The following is a 27621-nucleotide window of genomic DNA, read 5'->3' as shown; positions in this document are numbered from 1 at the left end:
ATCAAGTGGGCAGAGAAGTACTGAGTGGAAACCACGTGGAACAATGACTCGATTAGGGTTGACTCAGCCTCGCCTGACGAAAATATTTAATTTGCTCCGTGAACTACTGGGTTTTACTTAGTGGGTTTATATTCCTTTCGGAGAGGAGAAAGTTATGCGAATACACCTTGACTCTACTTCCGCTGCAAGCGTAAAAATTCTGGCAGTACTCCGAGAAGGAACAAGGATTTTTTTTTTTCCACACAGGCACTAGCCTAGACTCCCACCTGTTTCAGTGTAGGGACCTTGTGAGGACCCCGGGCCGGCGGCCATTTTGGCGCCTTCGCTGAGGTGCCGCTCATCTCGTTTGCTGCCGCTTCCCTCCCCTCCCCTCCCCCCGAACCCGTAGGTGTCCGGTCCCCGCCTCGCCAGCCGCCGCTGCCTCGCGGCCCCGCCGGGAAAGCAAGGATGAACGTGATCGACCACGTGCGGGACATGGCGGCCGCGGGTCTGCACTCCAATGTACGGCTTCTGAGCAGCCTCCTCCTCACTATGAGCAACAACAATCCGTGAGTGCGGCCCTGCGTGAAGGGTCCGGTGGGGGGAGGGGAAAGAAGGGGGAGGGCGCTAAGGGGCGGGGTCAGGGGGAGAGCGCCTGGGGGCGTGGCGAGGGCACGGGTGGGCGCGGAGTGGCGAGAGGGCTAGTGGGGGCGGGGCTACGGCCCATAGTGGTGAGGTTAACGGAGACTTGGGAACATCCGAATCAGGAAAGACTTAGGGTCCTTAGTGGGCGGGGCGAATGGAAAGGGGAGGGGCCAGAGCACACCTGGACTGGGAGAGAGGGCGGAGCCCCAGTGAGCCCTGGGCTGGGAGAGGAGGAGGCAGGTGCTGGGGGGGGGGGTGTCGGGAGAGGGGGGTGGGGTTGCCGGGGAGGAAGTGGAGGGTGGGATGACTGGGTAGGGGTTAGGGGTGCTCTGCGGGGTTAAGAGTTTTCGGGTGGTCTGAGCTGGGGGTGTTCACTGGGAACAGAATATGATAATGGGATCAGGAGTGTAACGGGGCTAGGAGGTAGGGTTCTGGGCAGGGGCGTGACTGAGGCGAGGAGCAGAACTTGGTGTGGGGAATGGGTCAGGGCATGGACTAAGGGGCAGCCCTCTGTACCTTGGCATGAAGTCCGGACTGGAATACCCTGGCTGGGGCGGGAGCAGGAGAAGCTTTTTGAAACCTTAATTATGTCGCCTTTTGCGTCACACTGTCCTGTCTCTGTGGTTTTCTAGACTCGTAGATTAAATTTACGTATCCCTCTTTTTCTCCTGGTTGATTACAGAGTAACCCCCAAAACCTTTTCGTTTTAACAAGGCAAAGGTTTCCTAGCTGCAAAATAAATTTGAAGGCAACTAGATGACGTAGTGGATAGAGTGCCAGGCCTGGAGTCAGTCTGGATTCAAATTTGGTCTCAGAAATTTCCTGTGATCTTGGGCAAGTCATTTATCCCTAATTGCCTAGCCCCTGCCACTCTTTTATCTTGGAATATTGATTCCAAGAGATAATGTTATGACTTAAAAAATAAACAAATAAATCTGAAGGGGCTGCCAGGTAGGACATTGTATATTTGGAGTGTTAGACCTGGAGTTGGGAGGACTTGGGTTCAAATGTGGCCTCAAAAACACTTCCTAGCTGTGTGACCCTGGGCAAGTCACATAACCCCAGTTGCCCAGCCCTTGCTGCTCTTCTGTCTTAGACGAGTTGATACTAAAACAAAAGTAAAACTTTAATAAAAATCATCAGCATGGAGATGATGATTGAATCTACAGGAGGTGGTAACATCACCAAGTAAAAGAAATAAAAGGGGTTCAGGACAGAGGCCTGTGGGACACCTACTGGTAGAAGTTGTGACCTGAATGAGGAAGGGGAAAATTAAGGTTGGACTGAATATTTAAAATGGTGGTCACCAGGAACTGAATAAATGTCAATTCCAAATGATTTTTTTAGCAATTTATTTATAGAATATAAGAGAGAGTGAACGTAGAGAAATGAGAAGAGGGCAGAGTAAGAGATCTAGCTTAACGAACTAGATCAGTGATGGGCAAACTTTTTAAAGAAGGGGCCAAAGGAAAGGAAATGCTCATCTGTCAGTCTGTTTCTAAGGCAACTCTTTTGAAGTTTCATTGTATTGTATCCCACTCATTGTATTCGTCAGATTAGGAATGTGCGGGTTAGCACATTTAGGGCAGTAGTTTGCCCATCACTGAACTAGATTATGTGTTCAAGTCTTGGCTTTGAAGGAGTAAATTACAAAGGAAGTTGAAAGAGCTGTCAGATTGGTAGGGGAGAACCAGGAAAGAGTAAAGTCCCAAAGGCCTAGAGCAGGGGTCGGCAATGTATGGCTCTTTCTACAGGAGCCATAAAGTCTGTACGGCTCTCACGAAATTACATTTTAAAAAATGTGGCATTTATGACTCTCACGGCCAAAAAGGTTGCCGACCCCTGGCCTAGAGAGAAGAGAGTATCCAGGAGGATAGAAGGATAGACAGTGTCAAAGCCTGCACAAAGGTCAAGAAAAATGAGAATTGGGGAAAAGCTGTTGGGTTTGTCAGCTAAGAAATCATGGGAGAGCAGTTTGGATTAAATAAGGAGGTGGTAAACCAGACTACAGTGAAAGGGGTGAGAAGAGAGGAAGCAGAGGCTGCTAGTTTAGACAGTTTTTTTCCCCAGGAGTTTGGCTACAAGAGTCAGGGAAAATAGAAGTTAATAGCTTTCAGAGATGGATGGATTCACCATGGCATAGTGGATAGAGTATAGTAGAGTCAGTGATGACCTGGATTCAAATCCTGCCTGAGAAACTTAACAGCTGTGTGACCTTGGGCAAGACACTACTCCTCTTTATGTCCCAATTTGCTTCTCTGTAAATTTTGGGAATTGAACTCTGATGGCCTCAAAAGTCCCTTCTGGTTCTGTCTTCTGATTTCTGCCTTTGATAATAGATCAAAACACACCAAACTGTAATTCAGGATGTTATGTGTTAAGTATATCAGAACAAACTGCTTTATGAATTCTGATGGGGAATGGCATTCATTACCTAACTTTGATGTGCCAGAATGGGGAAAAGGGATGACAATTTGAGGAGGAGTGGGGCAGTATTCCAGGTGTAAGAAACAGCCTGAGTGTGTAGAAGTGTGATAGATATGGAGTGGAGAGACAGAATTTAAATAAATCAGTCTCTACTCTTTAAGGACTTATATTCTAATTGATAGAGGAAGGCCATAATCAATCCACATACACCTACATAGATGACTGTATTATATGCATTGTTATACAAGCACAATAGAGAAGTATAGGAAAATGTTAGGCTATGTCTCAGAAGGGAAGGTGGTAACCAAGTTGGGATTGGTGGCAGCTTCAGGAACTTCATGGAGGGCCTAAAGGAGGAGGCTTCCATTTTGGGGAATCATAGAATTAGAACTGGAAGGGTCTTTGTGGATTTTCTAGACCAACCTTTTATATTACAGTAGAGGAATTGAGGCTTACAGATATTAGATGACAAATAGTCCATACTCAAGTACCTGTTATGTGTCAGACATTGTTAGGTGATAGACAACTGAGTTGGGATCAAAAATGATTTTGACAAGCTAGAAGAAGTATAAGATGTGGGAGTTGGGGCTAGGCAGAATTTTGAAAAAGATCTGGCATTTTTAGCAAAATGCTTGAGTCAGCCAATACCCTCTAATTTGCATTAGAGATAGGCTGGAGTCAGGAAGACTCATGAGTTCAAATGTGGCCTCAGACCAAACCTAGACAAGTCACTTAACTGCTTCAGTTTCCTCAGCTGTAAAATGAGCTAGATGAGGAAATGGCAAACTATTCCAGGTTCTTTGCCAAGAAAACCCCAAATGGAGTCAGAAAGGGTCAGACACAACTGAGGGGACTAAATGAGAACAGCAACAGTGTCTGGGAACCAGGGAGGTTGTAGGTCCAGTTTACTCTGCCCTGTTCAATCCTGATCTAGAATTTTGTGCTCCTTTCTGAGCATTGTACTTTAGGAATGGCATTGATAAGCTTAAAAGCATCCAGAGAAGCCCTGAGTTCACACTCTTTGAGGATAAAGATATTTAAATAAGACAACATAGAAGTGAAAGCAGGCTTCAAGTATATTTGAAAGGTAGTCAGGTAGAAAAAGGATTAGATCCTGGGCAAGTCACTTAACCCTGTTTGTCTAGCCCTTACCTTTCTGAGCCCTTACTAAGACAAAAAGTAAGGGTTTAAAAAAATAAAAAGGATTAGATTTGTCTGCTTGGCCTCAGAGGGCAGAGCTAGGAACAGTAAGCAGAAATTTCAAAGCAGCATGTTTTTGGTTCCCTGTAAAGAAAATTTTCCTAGCAATTGGTTGTTCAAAAGTAGAATGCGTTCCCCCTAACCAGAAGTCTTTAACAAAATGTTGAATGATTACTTGTTAGGGGTAATTTATATTTAGTGATAGGTCAAAGTAGCTGGCTCTAAAGAAGACCCTTTCCAATGGTGAAATTCTGTGAGGCTTCGTTGTCTTCACATGCCTGTGAGGTAGGTAGTGCTATCCCTATTTTAAAGATGGAGAAATTGAGCATGATAAAATCACATGTTTACCTGTAATCTCAGAGCCTGGCACTAGCTGTTTTACCTTGGGCAAGTCACTTCCCTTGGGTGGACCTTATCTGTAAAATGGGTGTAATAATTCCTGCACTCTCTTGCAGTTATTGTAAAAGATGAAGTGCTTTAGAAATAGTAATTTTAAAGATTCCTTCTACTTCTGACATTCCGTGAGTGATTCTATGACCTGTTTCACAGTATTATAGGGCCCTTTATGTACAGTGTATTCCAGACAAACAGGACTACTCTATTTCCCAGCCTCAATTCCTGCCTCTGTATATTTGCAGAGGTTCCTGCCCATCTCTGGAATGTACTTCCTCCTCTACCCTTTCAACTTCTCATGTCTCCTAGATTTAGCTCAGAAACCAGCTTTTCCTTGGAGCTTTCGCTATCTCTCTAGGCAGAATTGTTCTCTTCCCCCTCACTTTTTCCTAGGGTATTTAATCCAACTCTCTCCTTTGCTTTCATCACATAACTGCCTTATATTAAATGTACTTATGTACTTCACACCTTTGCTGTCTCTAGTAGAATGTGAGCTTCTTGAGGGTAGTATTTGCAATTTTAAAAAAGCTTTATATAAACTATCACAAGTTCTATAGAGGGCTGGCCTTGAAGTCAGGATATCCTAATACTTACACATACTGGCTAATGACTTAACTTCTGAAGTGCCCCCCAAGGCAGCTCGCCAGGATTGTACCTGGGCAGAGTTATTAATATTCGTTAGTGGAGAGACTTTCCTATACGAATGCCCTCACAGGTTTATATTGCCTTCCTCTCCCTTATCGCAAATCCATGGTGTCTAGTATAGTTTTTTACATTGAATAGGCAAAATGTTGAGTTGAATTGTTATTGTGAATAATTATAATGTGTGGCTGAGCCAGGAATTACACTATTCTTTCTGTCTCAACCTTGTTATCTTCCTTGGGGACAGGCGGTATCTCAGTTTTGTTGAGAAACTTTTGGTAGGGGGATGAGATGAGCCTGGGAAAAGGAGGGAAGGCATGTGAAAAATGTTCTTTTTTTTACACTTAAAAATTATTTGTTTTTAACATTCTTTTAAAATTGAGTTCTAAATTCTTTCCCACCTACCCCTCCTCCACACACAGAGAAGGCAAGCAATATGATATCAATTATATTTGTGAAACCATGCAAAATATATTTCTCTATTTGCCATATTGGGGGAAAAAAAGCAAGAAAAACAAAGTGAGAAAATTATACTTCAATTTGCACTTGAAGTTCATCAGTTCTCTTGAGGTAGATAACTTTTTTATATCTTGAGTCCTTTGGAATTGTTTTGAATTGTATTTATTGATTTGATCAGAGTAGCATGCATAGTGGATCATCATTATAACATTGCTGTTATTGTATACAATGTATTCATTTTAATCATCATGTTTTTCTGAAACCTCCACTCATCATTCCTTATTGCACAATAGTACTTCATCACAGTCACATGCCACAATTTGTTGCTATTCTCCAATTGATGTGCATCTCCTCAATTTCTAAATCTTTGCTACCACAAAATGAGCCACAATAAGTATTTTTGTATATTTAGGTCTTTTTCCTTTTTATCTTTTTGGGCTACAGACCTAGTAGTGCTGGGTCCATGGGTTCTCCCAGTTTTATAGCCCTTTTGGTATAGTTCCAAATTGTTCTCCAGAATGATTGGACTAGTTCATAGTTCCCCCAACAGTTTCTTCTTGTACTTGTTCCACTCCTCTACTCCCCCTCCCCCCCATCTCCTCTAGTATTTGTCTTTTCAGAATTGGTATGAGGTGGTACCTCAGAGTTGTTGTAATTTGTATTTCTTTAATCCATAGGGACTTAGAACATTTTTTTCATATGACTATAGATAGCTTAGATTTCTTCTTCTGAAAACTTCTCATATCCTGTTCATATCTTTTGATCATTTATCATTTGGGGAATGACTCTTAATTTTATAAATTTGATTCATTTCTTTATATATTTCAGAAATGAGACCTTCATTGGAAAAATGATTACTTCATTGCCTATGGTACCTTTTAGCAAAATGTATTTCCTCTTTTAATTAGATCTGTTTTTCCTTTTGCTTTATCTGGAGTCATGATTGCCATCCCTACCTTTTTTTACTTCAACTGAAGCATATTAAATTCTCCAGCCTTTTATTTTATGTCTGTGTATATCTTTCTGATTCAAATGTGTTTCTTATAAACCATACTTTGTTGGATTCTAATTTCTTACTAATTCTGACATCTGCTTCCTTTTTTGTGTGAGCTCATCCCATTCACATTCACAGTTACGATTACTGTGTATTTCCATCCATCCCATTTTCTTCTGTTTATTCTTTTCTCTCTTTTATCCTATCCCTCTTGCTTCTGACCTCCTTTATTTCACCCTTTTCTTATCCTCCCTTTCTTTTATCCCCTTCCCCTCTTATTTTCCTATTGGGTAAGATAGATTTCTGTACACAACTGAGTGAGTGTATATATTTTCTTCCCTCTTTGAACCAATTCTGATGAAAGTGAGATTCAAGCATTGCCTGCCATGTCCCCCTATTTTCTCCTCCACTATAAAGCTTCTTCCTTGTTTGTCTCTTTTATGTTTGAAAATTTTCGCCATTCTGCTTCTTATTTCCCCCTCTTCCCAGCCCATTGCTCTTTTGAATGCCTTCATTTGGGGGTTGGGGTGAGGAGTCATTCCAACATAATAAATTCACACTCATGCCTTCTATGTAGACTCTTTCTAACTTCCCTAAAAATGATACAGTTCTTTGGAGTTACCTGTATCATCTACCGATAAAGGAGAAAAATAATCAGTTTTCTTTTTTTTTGTCCCTTGTTATTGCTCTTTCATGTTTACCTTTCTATGCTTCTCCTGAGTCTTGTGTTTGAATATCACTTTTTTATTCAGCTCTGGTCTTTTCATCAGGAATGTTTGAAAATCTTCTATTTCATTAAATATCCATTACCCCCCCCCCCCACACACACACACATACTCATATTATCCTTCATATCACTAGATCAGAAATTCTTGGTGATAATCCTAGCTTCTTTGCCTTCTGGAATATTATATTCTAAGCCCTCCATTCCTTTAATGTGGAAGCCACTAACTCTTACGTGATTGTGGCTCTATAATATTTGAATTGTTTCTTTCTCGCTGCTTGCAATATTTTCTCCTTTAACTGGGAGCTCTGGAATTTGGCTATAATATTCTTAGCAGTTTTTATTTTGGGGTCTCATTCAAAAGAGGTGATTGGTGCATTCTTTCAATTTCTATTTTATCTTCTGGATTTTACCCTAAGTTATCAGGGCAGTTTTCTTGATACATTTTTCAAAGGTGATGTCTAGGCTCTCTTTCTGATTCTGACTTTCATGTAGTTCAATAATTCTCTATTTTCCAAGTTACTTGTTTTTCTGAAGATATAGTTCACATTTTCTTCTTTTTTTCATTTCTTTGTTGAATTTTTGTGCCTTCTTTTCCATTTGACCTATTTGGTTTTTTAAAGAGTTTTTTTTTTTAAATGAATTTTTGTGCCTTTTTTAAAAAAAGCGAATAGGGCACTTCTGTTTTTTAAGGTATTTTTTCATTATTTTTTGTACCTCTTTTCTCAAACTATTCCCTTTTCATAGTTTTGTTTTATTGTTCTCATTTCTCTTTTCTAATTTTTCATCTTCTATCCTTATCTCTTTAACTCTTCTAGTAATTTTTGTTGATCTTATATCCAATCAGCATTTTTCTTTGAGCCTTTGTATCTGTTTTCACATTATTTTCTTCTGAGTTTATTTATATCTTGGTCTTCTCCGCCACTGGAATAAGTTTTTATGGTCAAGTTCTTTTTTTTTTTTTTTTTTTAACCCTTAACTTCTATGTATTGGCTCCTAGGTGGAAGAGTGGTAAGGGTGGGCAATGGGGGTCAAGTGACTTGTCAAGGGTCACACAGCTAGGAAGTGTCTGAGGCCAGATTTGAACCTAGGACCTCCTGTCTCTAGGCCTGGCTCTCAATCCACTGAGCTACCCGCTGCCCCTTGGTCAAGTTCTTTTTGTTGTTGTTTGCTCATTTTACCATCCTCTTTTTTGGAACTTTATGTTAAATTTGGATTCTCACCTGGGGATAGGGAGGCACTGTCCCCTGCTTTAGACTTTTTTGTGGTGTTATTTGTAGAGCTAAATTCTAGGGATCTGCAAGTTTTCAAAGCTTCCAAGATAGTTTAATTCAGGGAGAGATGTGGCCACTGATTTCTTGGTCCACACACTGGTTTTTCCCCAAGAAAGGCCCTTGCAACTAAAAGTATCAGCTCTATTATTCACTCTGGAACTGTGATCAGGTCCTCTGCTCTTTTGTAGCCCTGCATGCTAGTGCTCTCTGCCTCAGAACATGTCTAGACTGAGAGCACCTCAGGCTGCTGCTGTTGCTGCTATCCCAGCTGCCTCCAAGGCCTGTGCTGATGCTGCACCATGTGCACTTTGGACCAGCTTTCACCCCACCATCACAGACCTATATTGCCGACCTTCTAAGTTTTCTTGGTCTGGAAAAATGCCTCACTCTGATCTTTGGTTGGCTCCACTTCTCCAAAATTTGATGAGACATTATTTTAAAATTGTTTGGAGGAGAATGTTGAGAGAGTTCAGCTGGGTTGCTGCCTCTAATCTATCATTGAAAAATATTCTGAGAGCTTTTGCTGAGCTTCTGAGAGGACTGTGGTCACTCAGAAGTGAATTGTTACCTCAATTGATTATCCTCACCCCCATCTGAAGCCACCTCTTTTCTAGTTTAATTTTATTTTTTTCTTTCACCATAATTCCCTCCTTTCTCTTCCCAAAAGAAAAAAAATCTTGTCTGTTGACTTCTGGTTCTTATAACAGTTAAAACATGTTGAGCTTTCTGTTTTCTTCTTGTACTTATTCATCATTTATTTAGAATTTCTCTCTAGCATGGGGCATATACATTTGATACCAAATCTGTCAGAAGAATCATTTGGTTAATATTTTAGTCCTAGGGTTGAGGTATTGACACCATTTAAAAAACAATCATAGTGAAATTTTTGAATATTTGCAACCAGTTCTCTGTGAATGGTTTCATATTTAAAGTTCCCTATCATTGTGGATTTAGTATGCAGGACTACTGGAATTTTTGAAGTGTTTTGCTTGCAAACAGAAGGATTACAAATAACTAAAAATGCATTGATTGTATAGCCCATCAGTTCCATTAGTGCACTTTAAGCATCCTAGAGTGTGATGCTCTTTCGCATTGCTGCTTAGTGTTGACAGCAAGGAAACCTGGTTTTTGTCTGTCTTTAGTGTTTACTTTGGAGTATTTCATTTTGTTCCATGTGATTTATAAGGTATACAGTTTCTACTAGCAGACATTTAAATCCAAGTTAGCTATTACTTTTGGTTCCTGAAGATATTAAAAGAACATCCGGGATATTCAATTACTTTTAACTAAATTTTGGTCAGATTGGTGGATTGATTGGGGATTTGATCAAGATCAAGATCATTCTCAGGGCAACTAGGTAGCACAGGCCTAGGAGGATCTGGGTTCTAATGTGGCCTCAGACATGTCCTTGATGTGTGACCTTGGGGAAGTCACTTAACTCCAATTATCTAGCCCTTAGTATACTTCTGCTTTGGAACTGATACTTAGTATTGATTCTAAGCCAGAAGATAAAGAGTTTTTAAAAACAGATTAAGAACATTCTCTTAGCAACTATGTTATTCTCTCTCTGGATGTGGAGCTGTTTGTGCTTTTATTCATACCCCTTTTGGTGGGCCAGGCTTTGGGCTGGGTTCTAAAGGCACTGTATTTAGGTGCTTTGTTAATTTTGAGGAAGAACTTATTGGTGGGATGTGTTGTTTTTATTCCACCAGTGAATTATTCTCTCCATCTCAGAAGTACCAGCTTTTGGTCTACCATGCAGATTCTCTCTTTCATGATAAAGAATATCGGAATGCTGTTAGCAAGTACACAATGGCCCTCCAGCAGAAGAAGGCCTTAAGTAAAACATCAAAAGTGAGACCTTCTACTGGGAATGCTGCTTCAACTCCTCAGAGTCAGGTATTTGGCTACTCAGATGGGCCGGTTTATTGTGTAACACGGGCCCCTGAAAAAGTGCAAACCTGACTTCATTTCCTTTTCCTGGCTCTTTTAAAATAACCGTCTTTTGTTGTCAAGTTCAGATGACTGAGTTTTTTTTCTTTTAATTCTGAAAAGATTTATTGATACATTTTGTTTTGACTACAGAGATAGTTTCTAGCACATAGCAAATACCCTGAAGAAATACATTCCCTGAAAAAAGCTAAGTTTACAAGATGATAGAATTCCAACACAGCCTTTATTTATTTATTTGTCTATTTATCTATCCATCTATTTACTTATTCATTCATTCATTCATTCATTTATTTATTTGTTTATTTATTTGTCTCCTAAGCCAATAGGAGAAATCAGTCAGTCTAGGAGCCATGAGGCTTGAATTCTAGTTTCAGCTCTGTCATTTATTAGGTGAATGGATAATTCCTTTTACTTCTTTGGGCTTCACTGCCCTCATCTAAAATTGAGGAAGTTGGAGCACGCAATCTCCAAGATCTCTTCCAGCTCCTTATATACTAGTTTTATAATCCCCAAAGCCTGATGCTCCTGGACTTTTTTTTTTTTACTACCTGGATGTCTCATAGGCAAGCCAAACTTGGTGAGCTCCGTTTTGGACATGTTATTCTCTATTTAAACTACACTTTCTAAATTCCCAATTTCTATCAAGAATATCCTCCTCAGCTTTCTTAGCTAGGATAACACCTTGGAGTAAGTCATTCTTGATTGTTCATTCTCACCTTCCATATGGAAGCAGTTGCTAAGACTTTAACAACCCCAGATTATCTCTTTTCTCCCCTCATCTTGGCTGCTCTCACTGTAGGTCAGGGCTTCCCTGCTTCTGCCATAGACTCCTAATTAGACTCCTTGCTTCCAGTTCTTCCCTACTCTAAGCCTCCATATTGATATTCCAGAAACATAGGGGTCACACTTCTGCCCTGGAAGCTTTGCCAACAACAGAGATGATCCCTAGGATAAAATAAATTTCTCTGTTTAAAAGCCTTCACAAGCTGCCTTTTCAAACCAATTCCATGTCACTCCCTTCAGTAATCTTTACCAATGGGCCTATTTGCCCATTGCACATAGTCTATCCCCCTGGCCTGGAGAGTGCTTCTTCTTCACCTTCTCCTCTTAGAAAAACTTGTGCCCCTTTGAGTCTAGTTCACGGGTCACCTCCAGGGACAGGTCTTTCTTATTTTCCCAGTTGTCAGTCTACCTCCACCTGCCTACCCCAATTGTTTTGTATTTCTTTAATATTAACTTAATGGTTTATATGTTAATTTTCCTCTATTAAAATATAAGCCCCATTAAAAGCTTAGTAAGTGGTAGGGATTGTTTTGTTTTGTCTATTGCTCTTCCATCTCCCAGCCATTTCTTCCAAGATGCAGTATGGATGATGCCTTCTCCCTGAAGATTTCCCTCTTTCACTTCAGTTTCCCTGAGTTGGGTAGCCTCTGAACTTGTCTAATAGCTCTTTGTATGCTTGTCCTTCCCATTCTGAACTCTACTTTCCTGAGGGCAGGGCTTGGATTGTAGCAGCTTTCACTTATTCACTGAATTGAAATGAAAGGGAAGTAGACTAGTGTTTGAATTCAAACACCCCCCCCCCCCAAAAAAGTTGCAGCTTCAATAGTATTTTGAAATCACTTAAAATATTTTTGTCTTTTATAGTGTCTTCCATCTGAAATTGAAGTGAAGTACAGAATGGCTGAGTGTTACACAATGCTAAAACAAGACAAAGATGCCATCGCTGTCCTTGATGGGATCCCTTCAAGACAAAGAACTCCTAAAGTAGGTTGGTTTGATACATCTTCAGGTTCATTTCTAGCCTTTGTTTTTCTTTTTCCCCTTTCTCTTGCCCATGTTTCCTCTGAATGCCATGAATAAGGCCCTTCCTCCCCCCCTCCTTGTTTGCACATGATTTGACCTGTTCCTGGTTCTCCTGTGATGGGATACAATTAGGGCAGTAGAGGGAAAAAATTCCCTCTCCTAGCCAGCAAGTTCAGCTGAGGGAGATGTCAGCTGGAAGGAATCACAAGGACTGTTTGTTATTTTGGTTGGTTTCTTGTCCTAGGAGATAGGATATTGCCAGTAGAAGTCTCTTGGCAATTGCTTTATTTCTAAAAAATTTCATCTTCTCTGCCTGTGGTTTTTTAAATATCCATACTTATGTCAGGATAATGGAAACTGATTTGTTACCTCCTTTGTTAAGAATTCAGGAACATTTAAGCCCTTCTGTATATGCTTAAGATGTGGGATACATATTTGTGTTTTATTGTACAAGGCAACATTAGTCACATGTTTCTGAAAGCATTGTAATTAAAAGAGCAATGAGAACCTTTGCACTCAGAATTAAATTTATATTCATATTCAGTATCCCTACATCACGCCAAAAATCCACCAAGACACTCTTCATTTTGTACATCTTGTTCCGCTAACAAAGATTTTCATGTTAAGGTTAGAAACAGTACATCTGGCTTTTTAGGAGAAGGGGCTATTAAACCAGAGGGTTCTGTTATATTTCAGATAGTTAGAGCCTGTAAGACTGGGTCTAGACTAGGTTTATTACGTTTGGACCCCAAAAGTCACCTTCCGATTTGTGTGAAGTGAGTTGTTCAATCCTTAGCATAAAAAGTGGCTGATTAGGATGATTTTGTTTAAACTAATCCCAAAGTTAAGGAAGATTTTGATAACTTCTAAGTCAGTTATTTTTAAAACCAGCATAATATCTGGACTAAAATATAATCATATTTACTTCTGATATTTCCTTTAAAAACATTAATTCTTTCATATTATAAGTCCAGGAATATCACTAAAGAACTATTGTTCCCAGGTGCTAACTTGGACTCTAGTGTTTTCTGAAATATCCCCCCCCCCCAATTAACCTCAAGAGGATTTTGTTGTTCTTTTATCACATAATAGGATTGGTTTTTTGTTTTTGTTTTTTGCCCAAGAGAGGTAGAGATTATATTTAAAAATTCTTAAAGAAAGGCATTCTGAATGCCAATTTTGAATGATAATATTTCTTTTTCAGTAAATAAATACTGAGATTTCTTCCTCAGTGACTTATGGGGTTCTTGGAATCTCTTGGGGAAAAGTGTTGAAATGGTTGAGTTTTATAGATTTCCAACTCCTTACTATTTATACTTTCCATTCTATGTGGACTAGGCGATCAGTAAGGTTCCTTCCAACTCCCAAATTCTGTTACTTTTATTTCTTTTTAATGGGGATGATTGACTTGCAACACACAGAAAACTAGAAATTTTTTACTTTTTTTTCTGTGTAAAAATAAGTTTACATTGCATTGAGACCTCCTATCCTGAATTCTGTATAGCTAGGAGCAAACACAAAAGATATATTCATCAAGCATAATATTTATACTTTTTCTTTCTTGTCCGTTAGGGAGTTAACTGGGCTTCTCAGTCTGTGTAAAGGACAAGGAAGTGAGTCAAAATGCATCTAAATGAACTTCTGTTAATGTATGGTAAACATCGCCACACATTCCCTCACCTTTTAAAGGAAAACTCCAGTGATAGGTTATAATAACTTAGTAAGTATTCAGTTCTCTTAATAGGAATACATCTGTCACATAAAGGTTTTTCATTTTGCCTTAGGAAATTATAACTGCTTGTGTTTGGAACCGTGAGATTTGTAATGAGAATGAGATTTCCAAGGAAGAAAGAAAAGATTGGCTATCCCATTCGAAATACTAAAAACTCAGATTGGCAGTGACAGTGAAATAGGCTAAGAATGGACAGAACTGAACTTTGTTATACTCCAGTAGGACAGGCCTATCCAACTACATCTTGCAGATCCAGTAGTTAAGAAGGTGCCTTTTATCCTTGGTTATTGAAGATACTAGCACTGGAGTCTTCCTTTAAGCATTTCCCTTTTTATCAAGTGTTACATTTTCAAAGAGTTTAAAATGGAAAACCTAATGTCAGGCAGAAGGTGGTTTGCATTAGTGCATGGCTTGAGAGCGGTGTCATACTAGACGAGTTTATATACAGGAGGCCTTTGTTAAAGAGCAGATATCCTTTATTCTTTCGGATCTACTTGTAGGTGTTCAATTGTATGGCACCATAACGAGAGTCCACACACTGCGAGCCATCATGTAGACGCAGAGAACTGGAGAAAGATGGGCCTTGCTTCTCCTGTTTGCCTTGCCTACCTTCTCATAGGTCTGTTTTGAGGCCTGATGGGATACTGAATGTGAAAGTGCTTTGTATAAAGCCTTATGTAAATGTAAGCTACAAGATCACATATTCATGCCTCAGTGGGACTGCATAATTAGATCATTGAAAATGCTTTGCAGCCCAGGTAGTTTGCTTTTTTAAAAATTAGGTATCCTGCTTTTTCTTCATGTAGTTGTTGAAACTATAAACACTATTATACCCTCTGCATTCTCTTCCTTTTGACATTTTTCTTTTTCTTCAGAATTCATTTTACCCTCTTGCATGTCTAGAAAGGTTTGTTTTAGTAAAGTTTTACTAAGTCACATACTTGTGTGTTGTGCCAAAAATGTGGGAGTCTGCTTACTAGCTTTAAAAGAGTGTGGATGATCTCGGTGTGATTATCACCTTGGGGGTTGGTGGGTGTTAGGTCATGTCTGTCCTTTTCATCATTCTTTTGGCAAGTGTAGACTGTAGCCATGGGTCATCCCTTAAATACTAGTCATACCAGGCTAATTATCAGAGAAAGTCCAAACATTCTCTCTCTGGGGAGATCAGTTTGATCCTCCCCCCTCGTGCCCTTAGTTCCTCTTTCTTGTGCCTTAATTGTAATTAGATGTTAATATAAAAACCCAGGCAACTACTTGGAGAATTTTCTTGCTCTTTTGAGAACAAGAGAAAATAAATCTAAAGAGGATGAATATAATACTAATATTTTTTGAATGTAGCATTTTCCAGTGTTCAGATGCAGAAGATTTGGGATTAGACCTGACTGAACTATTTGCTCTTGGTTTGGTCAGCCAGGGAGCTTTGGGCTTCCCATGTAGACTAGAGAGCCTAGTGAGGAGTCATCATCACTGGAGGGTCACTAGGAGGGAGATGGTGTTTTCCTGGAAACTGTGGGGTTCTAGCTACTAATGGGGAGGAGGACTCCTTTGTGATGAATCACTTGGTTTTCATTTGACTTTTCTCTTTCTTGTTTTCTTTCTTGATGATTTTGTTGATTACAGATAAACATGATGTTGGCCAACTTGTACAAGAAGGCTGGGCAGGAACGCTCATCTGTGACCAGTTACAAAGAGGTGCTGAGACAGTGCCCGTTGGCTCTGGATGCCATTCTAGGTAAAGATGCCTTCTTTTGTTGTGTAGGCTGCTCACTTGTCTACAGCTGCTGACTGGAGGGTCTCAGAACAGCTTGATTTTGCTAGTTTAAAGTGAAATGTTCTCAGATAGACTCACCCATTGGGAGTGACAGGAACACTAACATTTACACAGTCTTTTGAGGTTTACAGAGAGCTTCCTTACATCTTGAGGAGGTAGCTGGCATAGATATATAGATGGGGAAACTGAGGCACCAAGTGGTTTTGGTATTTGCCCGAATCTACAGATTTTAAAGGCATAGCTGGGGTTTGAACCCAGGCCTCCTGACTCTAAATCGATTGCTCTTTATGTTTTCACAGATAAACATGGTAAATCTACCTGGTAAGTCAGGGTAATGTCTACATCAGTATATAGTCCCAGTTAGCATTTAAAAAAGTATAGTTATCTACTTATTGTATTCATCAGCATAGACAATATCCCTTACCTCTTCTCTTTCTCTCTTGGGACTAGGTTTATTGTCCCTTTCTGTAAAAGGTGCAGAAGTGGCATCTATGACAATGAATGTAATTCAGAGCATTCCTAACTTGGACTGGCTTTCAGTATGGATCAAAGCATATGCCTTTGTACACACTGGTGACAACACCAGAGCTATCAATACCATCTGGTAAGAACTACAGACAATTAATTTTAACGTTCTCAAGGGCCTTTCCCTGTTGGGAGTTCCTGTGTGCCCAGCCTGGCTGCCCAGCCAGCAAGATGCTTCTCTGAGGGCCCTTAACACAGTCCGCTTCTTGCTGCCAGTTGTCCCTGGGGTGTTGTCAGCTGCTCCACACTGTTTTCACTTGTTCCTCCCCATGCTGAATAGCCCCAGATGTAATCATCTTTTTGGGAAACCTGTAATGTAAAATTAGGCTGACCAAGTTCAATTTTTATCCTCTAGCAAAGCAGATCTCCTTAGCTTGCTATGCAAGAAAGGTGGGTTTGATCCTTCAGAGTATCTGTCCTATTGTTAATGCTGGCCTGGGCTGCCTCTGGAGAGAGCTCAGGGTGTTTTCGTTGACTACTTTTCTTAAAGAGACAAAAGAAATTCTGGGTTTTGAGATTAGTGATCTTGTCTAGGTTTATGGCTGACTAATAAGTAGGTGTCACCTTTGGACACTGTTGAATTGCATTGCATTTGGTTTCTGATAACTATCAGCAAAACCATGGCCAGAAAGTTTATTCTAAATATTGAAATCTTTTCCCCCATATTTTTCTTTGTTATTTGATCTAGTTAATTATCTCCATTTTGTTTTTATAAGCTACATTTTATGTTAGAAGTTAGGAAATAATCTTCTTTGTGTTTGTTTTATGTAATCTCTAATATCTTAAAGTTCTCTAGAGAAAAAGTCCTTATTGAGAGATAATGTGGACCTACTGGGGAGCCTAGCAGATCTGTACTTCAGAGCAGGAGATAACAAAAACTCCATTCTCAAATTTGAACAGGCTCAGATGTTGGATCCCTATCTGATAAAAGGTAAAGTCATTCTAATTCTTGGAGAAAACCCAAGAGACATAGGAAAATGAAGACTTAATTCTGATAAAATTTTGTGTAGCAATTCTTCATAAACAAGGCTGTAATCATTTTATCAGAGTTCTCTTTTTACTAATATGATGCTCTAGTATCTGTATTTAAATGGTTTTTACATATGGTGTCTAAATTGACAATGATCTCTTCCATTATTAGATATTAGCTTTGTAATAGTCTCCCTTCCCTGCTTGTTTAATGAATATCTGTAATGTTTACTGAAAGAATTTAGATGCTATTCCAGGGTGTCACTGTGTTGACGAACTTCATGGCTAGTAGGAATCCTCCTTCATGAAGATCTTAACCCAAAGGTTACCGACCAGTGGCAGAGGTAGAGAGCAGATAGGGTCAGACTGGAGGTGAGCCTTTGTTCTCAACAAAGGGAGCACAACCATTGGCAGGTTCTGTTGCACTGGACAGCGTTTGAGCAGGGGCCCATGGCTGCAGTGACCATTGGTCTGTCTGTTGTTCAAGATCCAGTCTCATTGACCTTTTAGACTCTATCACTGGATTGACTGAAAAGGGTCCAAATTTCTTTTTTTTTTTTCCCTTTTTTTAATTTAGAATATTTTTCCATGGTTATATGATTCATGATCCCCCCTACCCACTCTCTTCTCTTCCTCCCAAAGCCAACAAGCAGTTCCACTGGGTTATCCATGTATCATTGTTCAAAACTTATTTCCATGTCATTCATATTTGCAGTAGAGCCTCCTTTAACATCAAAACCCCAATCGTATCCCTGTCACACTACACGATCGATCATACATTTTAATGCATTTCCGCTCCCACAGTTCTTTCTCTGGATGTGGATGGCATCTTTCTCCTAAGCCCCTCAGAATTGTCCCGGGTCATTGCATTGCTGCTAGTAGAAAAGCCTGTTACATTCGATTGTGACACAGTGTATCTGTCTCTGTATACAATGTTCTCCTGGTTCTGCTCAAAAAGAGTGCAAATTCCAGCCATAGCAACTCTGGCAGAACATATAGTTATTCAAGAGCTTCCGAGTGGTTGGAGTGGGGGCATGGCGGCCACCCTGATAAAATCACAAACCTATTTCCTGGCCTTAGAGAGAAGGAAGTGAGCAAAGAAGGCTGGAAAAGGAGTGTTTAGTCAGACACAGGGCTCTAGTAGGGATAATACATCTCATAGGCACGCAGCATTACTCTAGGACAACAGAACAGTGTATGAGAGAAGACTCAGAGGTGAAATGACAGGCATGCCTGGTGTGTAGGGCGGCTGCAGGAGTACAGAGGGAAGGGGAGCCTCGCTAGGATAGGCTTTGGGAGAGCTGGCGGTGGGGAAGGAGCAGAACCCTCTGGAGCCACCTGAGTGCCTTGACAGATTAAGGACACATGCTGGGGACATCAAGGAGTGACATAGTAGAGGGCAGGTGAGGGGGGTTGCTGAGAGCCCAGCAGAAGAGCCAGGAGGAATCACTTCAGGTTCTTGAGGAGGTGTGTCCCAGAGAATGATGACCCCTAACATCTGAACACTGAGCTTTAAGATTATGATGTGAATTCCTCTTGTACAGATGAGGAAAAGAAGGCCCAGAGAGATTAAGGGAATGGTAAGATCAGCTTGTTGTGGTCACCCAGCTAGTAAGTGACAGAGCCTGGACACTGACCTTGGACTCCCATTTCAGTGGAGTTTCTTTTCCATGGAGTTGTCCCACGTTTTCAGAGTGGTTTGGAAAGAGTGGGTCTCCCTGATACATAATAAGGAGAACTGAGATGGGAGAGAGAGGAAGGCTAGAGTCTGGTGCATCGCTTTTAGAAGGGTGCTCCAGTCTAGGTAGGAGGTGAGTGAATTCTCATGGGAATGGTAACCAGAGAAGAAAGGTGGAAAGAAGAGGCCAGTGGAATTTAGGTGGCCTAAGAGAGTTTGGACATTGTTTCTGGGGACTCTTGAAAACAAAGAAAAGCAATTGGAAATGAAGAACTTTTGGGTAACTAGACCAAAGAGTCAGACTGTTTTCCTAGAACATTTAAACGGTTAACTTTTTTTTCCTGAATGTAACTGGTACATTTAATTTAACACCTCCAGTGTGTTCTTCCTGAATTGGGTCTGGAGCTTTTGGCACAGAAGAATGATAGCGTGTTTTCTTTGGTATGATGCCCTTGGTGGATGGCAGTGTAGCCGTGCATCACCCTAACCAGCAACTCCTGGAAAAAATAACTAGAGATTGTGGCTGATCTTTTGATTTGTATTTCCAAATTGATTTATTTTATGTGACAATCATTTCTATGAAGCAAAAAAATGGCCTAAAGAGAGCCAGTGGGAAAGGACCTGGGCAGGCAGAGATAGAACTCGGCTCCTGTGTGGGTTTGTCCTGGCGGGAGGGCATACGGGCAGGGGCCACCAACTGTTCAGCTCTGCCCCTTTATAAAAGTCTTCTGTCTCAGATACATTATTTATAGTGAGAAGCCACTGAAGCAGGATGATTGTTTCCATTAGGAATGGATGTCTATGGATACTTACTGGCACGAGAAGGACGCCTGGAGGATGTCGAGAGCCTGGGCTGCCGCTTATTTAATATATCTGATCAGCATGCTGAACCTTGGGTGGTGTCTGGGTAGGGTTGCCTGCACTTTATTGCTTTTCCTCCCTTCTATACAATAAAAAGGTAATAGCCAGCTAGCATTTCTATAGCACTTTAAAAAGTGCTTGCAAGGTGCTTTATAAAAACGATCTCATTTGATCCTCTCAACAACCCCAGGAGATAGGTGTTATTATCCTCAATTTATAGTTGGGGAAACTGAGGCAGACAAGTCAAATAACTGGCACAGAGCCACACAGCTCTAATTTTGTGAGCCTGCTTTTGAACTCCAGTCTTCCTGACTCCAGGTCTCTTCTAAAAAGTAACTTTGTTACTGACCGTTTAAACTAGTCCCATTTTTAATAGCATAAGCTTAGATAGTTTAAAAATTTCCCCTTCCTCTAAAGATCTCTCATTTTAAGACTTCTTCAATAGCTGGTTTTTTGACAAGCATCTTGGGCCAAAATCAAAAGTATTGATTATAATCATTAAAAAAAAACCACCACCTTGGGGGCAGCTGGGTAGCTCAATGGATTGAGAGCCAGGCCTAGAGACGGGAGGGCCTAGGTTCAAATCCGGCCTCAGACACTTCCCAGCTGTGTGACCCTGGGCAAGTCACTTGACCCCCATTGCCCACCCTTACCACTCTTCTGCCTTGGAGCCAATATACAGTATTGACTCTAAGACGGAAGGTAAGGGTTTAAAAAAACAAAACAAAACACCACCTTTATTTTTTGTCTTACAACTCTTAAGACAGAAGGGCAAGAGCAAGGCAAATGGGCTTAAGACTTGCTCAGAGTCATAGAATTAGGATGTGTCTGAGGCCAGATTTGAACCTTGGTCCTTCTGACTCCAAGCCTGGCACACTATCCACCATGCCACCTACCTGTCCTGATAATGATTTATATGTAAAGAAAATAGACAACTGTATTTTATTGGTTTGCAGGTGAATTTAGAGGTTTCCCTTTGATTTTGGCTAAATAATGAAATTTCTTCTAGTACTTCGGATAATAATCTTTTATCATTTTTTCCCCCTCTAGATGTCATAGTTTCTATAGCAAACGGTACTCTCGAGCTTTGTATTTAGGAGCCAAGGCTATTCAGCTCAATAGCAACAGCGTCCAGGCTTTGTTGCTAAAGGGAGCAGCCCTCAGAAATATGGGCAGAGTTCAGGAAGCCATAATCCACTTTCGGGAAGCCATACGTCTCGCCCCTTGCCGACTGGACTGTTATGAAGGTAAGAGCAGTAAACATACCAAAGGCTACCGAGGACTGATGGAAGGGGCCAGGGTGCTGCTATTTGGCTTCCTAATGTTGGGGAATTTTGTTTCAGGTATCTAGGAATTCAGATTTCCTCCATTTGGGGCAGCTTTCCTCCCCCCACCCTGTGTAATGGGCCACAGTTAATGTTCTCTCATTCTCTGTAAGACTCGGAATGTTACATAGTCTTCACTCTGAATGCCCAGAATGGAAGGAACCTTTGCCTGCTACTAGGGCAGGGCTGGGTGTGGGAACCAGGCAGTTCTCTGAGTCCAGAGTGGGTAAGGGTTGGCTTACACTTTGCTTTCTTTTGAGATATCCAAGTTCATGTGAACTCAACTCCAAAAGTTCAAAGCAGCCATGCCAGCTTCACTACTGCTTGATGACTCACCTCACAGAAATGAAAACAGATCTTATACATGCACTTCGTCCCAAGAAGATTTTTACAAAAATAGAAAAATAGACCCAGAAGTCTGAGGAGTGATTATACTCTCACAGTAAGAGAAGTTCAAATCTGAAGAGAAAATTTAAGGGAAAAAAATCTATGATGATAGAGCTAACTACTACAATTCCTTTTTTAAAAATCATCTTATGTTTAAACACTCCTTTCAGCTTTCCTCTTCCCAAGGCAAATAAGCAATGCTCACCTAACAGGGCTTTTGATTTAATACTCAGTTGCATTCTTGGTAGGGAAAACTTGTGTCTACGCCTCCTTTTCCCTGCTGTGGTTGAGATCCTGTACATTCTACCATGCTTCCTTTCTCTGACACTCTGGATTACTTGAGGCTAGCTTCCTAATAGCTAATGCTTTTTTTCTTCCTTGCTCTTTCCCTTCCTCCCTTTGGAAAAGCTGCATATCCTTTTTTCTTTTCATTTTCTAAAATTTAATTTTTTTAGTGAACAAAAAAAAAAATCAATCTTCCTTAGTCCCCATTGTAAAGAACAATGAAACTCTAGTAGACATATGCATGGTCAAGCAAAACCAATTCTTGCATCGGCCATATCCAAAAAATAGATGCTAATTTCTACTTTGAGCTCATTACCTCTCTATTAGGAAATGGGGAACATGCTTTCTGGGTATACTCAAATCTTGTTTGGTCATTGCACTGATTCTTCTGAAGTTGTTTCTCTTTACAGTGTCATTTTTATTGTATGAATTGTTCTTTCTCCTGGCTCTGCTAACTTTGTTCTATATTAGTTGATGCAGTTCTTCCTAGTTGTCTCTGAAATGGACTCCTCATTCTTATAGCACAATAGTACATCCAGGTATCATCATTTCTTCAACTATTCTCCAGTTGATGGGCAGCCTTTTCAGTTTCTAGTTCTTTCCACCCTTCTTCAACTTTCCTTCTTTGCAATCCCTTCTAGGTTCCAGCATGGAAGTGGCAGTGGGACTCTAGCCAGGGGAGGTTCCGAGTAGGAGTGAGCACTGCTCTGTGGCTAATGAAAACATTGTCTTTTTCACTGTTGATTGGTTTTGGGTTAAGTAACTTCAGCTTGTGGCAGGAATAAATTCTTTATTCTACTAACTGGTTTTAGGTGGGAGGATGCTGGACGATCTGCCACTGGCTGGGCAAGCTGTTGTTCTAAGATATGTTCTGTTCTCTGTGGTTCTGAGAGATGCATGCCAAGGGGTTCTTTCCCATGGCTGCCCCAGTGTTAGCTTGGGGGAAGGAGCTGTCCTTAAAATGATCACATTAAACATCTTACCATTGGTATTGTAGCTGAGTGGGCACCCCGCCCCCCCTTGTAGTCCCTGCTGCTGCTGGGCAGGTTGACAAATGTTGAAGCACTTGAGTTGGGGAACTCTGAGTCAGATTAAAGCCAAGGTGGCATTAGCACTTAATTGGGTACCAAGCCACTGAGCCCCTGGCAGCAGAAGGCCTCCAGGCTGCCTAAGGGGGCACGAATCATCCTGGGGGAAAACAAATCAAGTCAAAACTTCTATGCCAGTCAGACTAGGTATGAGCCTGCCCTTCCAGCCTGGGCAAGCAAGAAAAAGGGGGGAGAGGGTAGAAAAAGAGAACAGAAAACTAGTCATAAGATTTAAATCTGTTTTGACTTTTCAGAGAATTAAAAACTTTCTCCAGGCTAAGGGACCTTTTTCTGTGGCCCAGAGCTCTTCCATACCATTCAGAGTAAAACATTTTATTTCTCCTAGACTGCCTGACTAGGTCTCCTGCTCAACCAGACATCGGGCTTGCTTTTAGTGTACAGAGACCCTTTTGCATTAGGTTTTCTTTTAAACACAGATTTAAGGATAATTGGAAACAGCAAATAAGGCATACTTGTTGCCCAAGAGGAAGAAGAGGAGGATTCTTCCTCTCAGATATTATGTTGGTCACTTGGGCTCCCCAAGCTGCATCGCAAACTCCATATGGCTCCCATTAGGACAGTTCTGCCTGACATCCTAGGTGTCCTAGGCAGGCATTAAGGTCTTTTTTCTTTCCTTACATGCTTGAGAGGGAGAAACCTTCTTTGATTTCCTCAGAGCCCTTGTTGGCTCATTTCATTCTAGAAGCTTCCCCCTTGTCTGCTTTTTGACAGGCTCCTGAAGCACAAGCCTTCAGTGGGCAGTGGAGCAGCACGGTGGGAATATTAATGTTGTTTGCTTCCTTCTTGGTTTGTCTTCTTTCTTAGGGCTCATTGAATGTTATTTAGCTTCTAACAGTATTCGGGAGGCAATGGTGATGGCTAACAACGTCTACAAAACCCTTGGAGCAAATGCACAGACCCTCACTCTGTTAGCCACTGTGTGTCTTGAAGATCCGGTCACCCAGGAGAAAGCTAAGACCTTGCTGGACAAAGCCCTGACCCAGAGGCCAGACTACATTAAGGCGGTGGTGAAGAAAGCAGAGTTACTGAGTGAGTTTGGACAGTCCCAGACTATTAAGTAGTACTGACTTGTATGAGGCAAGCCTTTATGCTGCTAGAGCGAATGGCTGCTGTTGGTCAGATACTGGATCTGTACAATGTATTAGCCAGATATTGTCGCTAGTGAAAGTATACTTGGGGGGGGTAGGGGGAAGGGGAGTCAGCTGGGTAGCTCAGTGGATTGAGAGTCAGGCCCAGAGATGGGAGGTCCTGGGTTCAAATCCGGCCTCAGACACTTCCCAGCTGTGTGACCCTGGGCAAGTCACTTGACCCCCATTGCCCAGCCTTACCACTCTTCTGTCTTGGAGCCAAAAGACAGGTGAGGGTTTAAAAAAAAAAGGAAAGAGAAAAGTATACTTGGAAAGGCAGCTGGGTGGTTCAATGGCTTAGAGAGCCAGGCCTAGAGATAGGAGGTCCTAGGTTCAAATCTGGCCTCAGACACTTCCTGGGCAAGTCATTTAATCTCAACTGCTTAACCTTTACTGCTCTTCTGCCTTGGAACCAATATTTAGTAGCAATTCTAAGACAGATGGCAATGGGTTATTGTTTGTTTAAAGAAAGTATATGGATGGAGAATGAATCAAATCATTTTTGTCAGAAAAACCAAATTGCTTCTAATTTGAGCCAGGAGAGTAGCAGTCCATTGAAAGAATAGAAGAGTTAGAACCCCTAATGGGACAGGAATTAGAATGAGCTCTCACTTCTGTCCTCCCTGCGCCGTTGCCAATTCTGGAAAAAGATTGTCAGGTTGTGGTGAAGGCTGTGGTTGGTCGGATATGGGAGGTGACGGGGTGCAGATGGAGTCGTCCTTTTTGGCAGACCCTCGAAGGGGGACAATGAGGTCATTTTGCTCTCCTCAGGCAGAGAACAGAAATACGAAGATGGCATAGCTTTGCTGAGGAACGCTTTGGCCAATCAGAGCGACTGTGTGTTACATCGGATCCTGGGAGATTTCCTGGTGGCCGTCAATGAGTATCAGGAAGCCATGGACCAGTACAGCATTGCTCTGAGGTAAGTAAGGCTCCCTCCAGGCAGGCACGAGCGGGCAGCGACATTGTGCAGGAATGCACCCTGTGCAGGGTGACAGACGACTTTCTGCATCGATTTGCATAGAAGATGACAGCATTTGGAGACAGAAACGGCCTGATTTGGTGCTTGCTGGCTGCAAATGTGTTCCCTGATTCTAAATAAATGGGAACAAGATCTAGATGAGGATGTTAGAACTAAAATGATTTGGAGATTTTTCTAGTCCACTGTAGTGAGGCCCCCAAACTTCTTGATTTAGAATCAGACCTTCTATGCTTATGGCTCGTGGTCTTAGGCGAGTCCCTTGGCCTCTATCTCTGGACCTCAGGATGCCCCTCTGTGGCCTTTCAGCCTCTGGGGAGGAGGCCTGTTGCTCCGGAGCCCTTTTGGCTAGAGGTCCAGGAGCCTGGGCTGGTGGCACGCCGTGGCCAAGGTTTGATGTCCATTAAAGAGCTTTCCTCAGGCACCAGCCAGACTTGGGACGTGTTAATGGCCCGAAACGAGCCTTTACCTCCCAGGAGAGCCACGTCCAGGCGGGCAATCTCAGGCCGGCCAGCTGTGGGAGTTCAGAGGGGGTCTGCGTGGCGCGGCTCGAGCGGCCTGGGATCGGGTTCTCTCTAGAGGAGGTTCTGCTCAGTGACTGGCCCGGACTCAGCGCCGTCTCCTTTGTTTTGTTGTCTCTCAGCCTGGACCCCAACGACCAGAAGTCTCTGGAGGGGATGCAGAAGATGGAGAAGGAGGAGAGCCCCACGGATGCCACTCAGGAGGAAGACGTGGACGACATGGAAGGAAGCGGGGAAGAAGGAGACTTGGAGGGTAGCGACAGCGAGGCGGCCCAGTGGGCCGACCAGGAGCAGTGGTTTGGCATGCAGTGAGGCATTTGAGCTCGTCGGGGAGCATTTCGGGGGGCCCCGGCCTGGCTCTTCTCGGCTGGGAAGAAGAAGGCCGTATTGGCTCGGCACGGAGTCGGCTTCTCATCCACTCACTTGTAACTCGATTTTGTAGGGCCGAGCCTGTGGGCAGCATGCAGGCGCGCTTCCCGGCCCCGCGGCTGTGCTGTGCGGTGGAAAAGGACACGGGTCCAGGCCGGGCCGGCTCGTGCGCGGCCCTGAGGCGGCCCTGCACGCCGGCCCTCCCCCGCCCGACCTGTGTCTGGCAGCGGCAGCGTTGCTGATGCCTTAACCGGGACTTGCTGTTTGGCAAACGTTTCCTATTTGATCATCGGGTGGCACGTCTGTAAGGCCCGGCCCGGCCCGCATCCCTGAGCAGTGCCCCCGGCCCTCGCTGCCCCCGCGGCCCTCGCTGCCCCCGCGGCCCTCGCTGCCCCCGCGGCCCTCGCTGGCCTCCTCGTTTGCTGTAATTCATAATAAAGCCACGTTGGGGTGCAGAAATGGGATTCCTCTGGCTGAAAGGCTGAAGGCTACTCTGCAGTTTTTGTTCTTTTTCTCTTGTTCTGTCTGGTCTCCAGGAATAGCTGGAAAATTAATTTTAGGTTAAAGGTTTTAAAATGCTGCTGCCTCATCTGTGTGCAGGTGTCATTGTGTGCCAGTTGCGCCTCTGCGGCAGGCTCCCAGCGGGTGGGGTCGAGCCGAGAACGCCCTCATGGACCCCCCGGGCCTTCCCCAGCCTCCCGTTAGTGACCCGACGGGGAAGCCCCCCCCCAGGGCTGCGCCTTCTGCTTTGAGGGCCTTTTTGACTTTGCTGCAGCCTCATCCGCTCCTGCGTGGGTTCGATTTAAATTCCTATCCAGTTATTCCAAGTATTGTTTTATAAAGTTTATTCATCACAAAGTAGAAAAAATAAGTACAAAAGTAAAAGCCACACCAGTAAAATTCTCCTGCCTGGCACTCACCCAAGCGCCACAGAGGGAGGAGGAGCACAGGAAGCTGCGAGGAGAGTCCTGGGGAGCACGTGGTGACCCTCCCGCGTCCAAGCCTCTGGTTCCCCCAGGGTGTGGCGGGGGGCTCTGCCCGCACCTTCCCCCAAACCTGTGCAGAGGGAATAAGGGTGAGCCCTGCCAGCCCTTGGGGAGAAGCCCTCGAGTCGAGGTGCACCAGGCCTGTGGGGGAGCCTGAGGGGCCTCCTTTGCTGGCTTCTGGGGTCTCTTGGGACAGCGGAGGAGCCGGCGAGGCCAATGGGAAGAACCCCCCCCCCCCCCCCCGAGTCTGTGTGTGGGACGCACTGCCAGAGGTCTGGAGTGCCGAGCAGCCTCAGCTCGGAGGGGAGGCTTCTCACTCGGGCTTGTTCTGGGGGCCTCTGGCTCTGGGCCAAGGTGCAGCCCCCCACGGCGGGCCTGGGGAACCCGACTTAATGAGGGCCCTGTTAGGCCTCCAGGGGGCTCTGGGTAACTCCAGCGTGGCATGCCTGGAATTCCAGAGCTGCTCTGATGGGGGAAGAGGCCCGACTTCCCTCCCTTGTG

At 42.8% G+C, this 27621-nt stretch overlaps 1 protein-coding gene across 2 annotated transcripts; it reads left to right on the top strand.

Annotated features, from left to right (window-relative positions):
- The first annotated feature begins 338 nt into the window (after positions 1-338).
- Positions 339-26723, top strand: ANAPC7 (anaphase promoting complex subunit 7). 2 transcript variants are annotated; one of them, XM_044673466.1, is made up of 11 exons: positions 339-548; positions 10450-10636; positions 12338-12457; positions 15849-15960; positions 16450-16603; positions 17313-17455; positions 19961-20078; positions 21083-21279; positions 23943-24167; positions 25037-25187; positions 25888-26723. In XM_044673466.1, the coding sequence occupies exons 1-11, from the start codon at positions 448-450 to the stop codon at positions 26075-26077; spliced, it is 1698 nt and encodes a 565-aa protein (XP_044529401.1). In that variant the 5' UTR covers positions 339-447; the 3' UTR covers positions 26078-26723. The 2 variants fall into 2 exon arrangements, with proteins under 2 accessions (XP_044529401.1, XP_044529410.1); XM_044673475.1 differs by lacking the exon at positions 23943-24167.
- Positions 26724-27621: the final 898 nt, after the last annotated feature.

Source organism: Gracilinanus agilis, chromosome 1 (assembly GCF_016433145.1).
Source record: "Gracilinanus agilis isolate LMUSP501 chromosome 1, AgileGrace, whole genome shotgun sequence".
In the NCBI taxonomy this organism is placed as follows: domain Eukaryota; kingdom Metazoa; phylum Chordata; class Mammalia; order Didelphimorphia; family Didelphidae; genus Gracilinanus; species Gracilinanus agilis.
This window is presented reverse-complemented; position numbering and strand designations above follow the sequence as displayed.

Coding starts and splice junctions, on each gene's coding strand:
- ANAPC7 (XM_044673466.1), top strand. CDS start 448: ATGAACGTGATCGACCACGTGCGGGACATGGCGGCCGCGGGTCTGCAC. Junction 549..10,449: donor ACTATGAGCAACAACAATCC/GTGAGTGCGGCC, acceptor TTATTCCACCAG/TGAATTATTCTCTCCATCTC. Junction 21,280..23,942: donor CCGACTGGACTGTTATGAAG/GTAAGAGCAGTA, acceptor CTTCTTTCTTAG/GGCTCATTGAATGTTATTTA.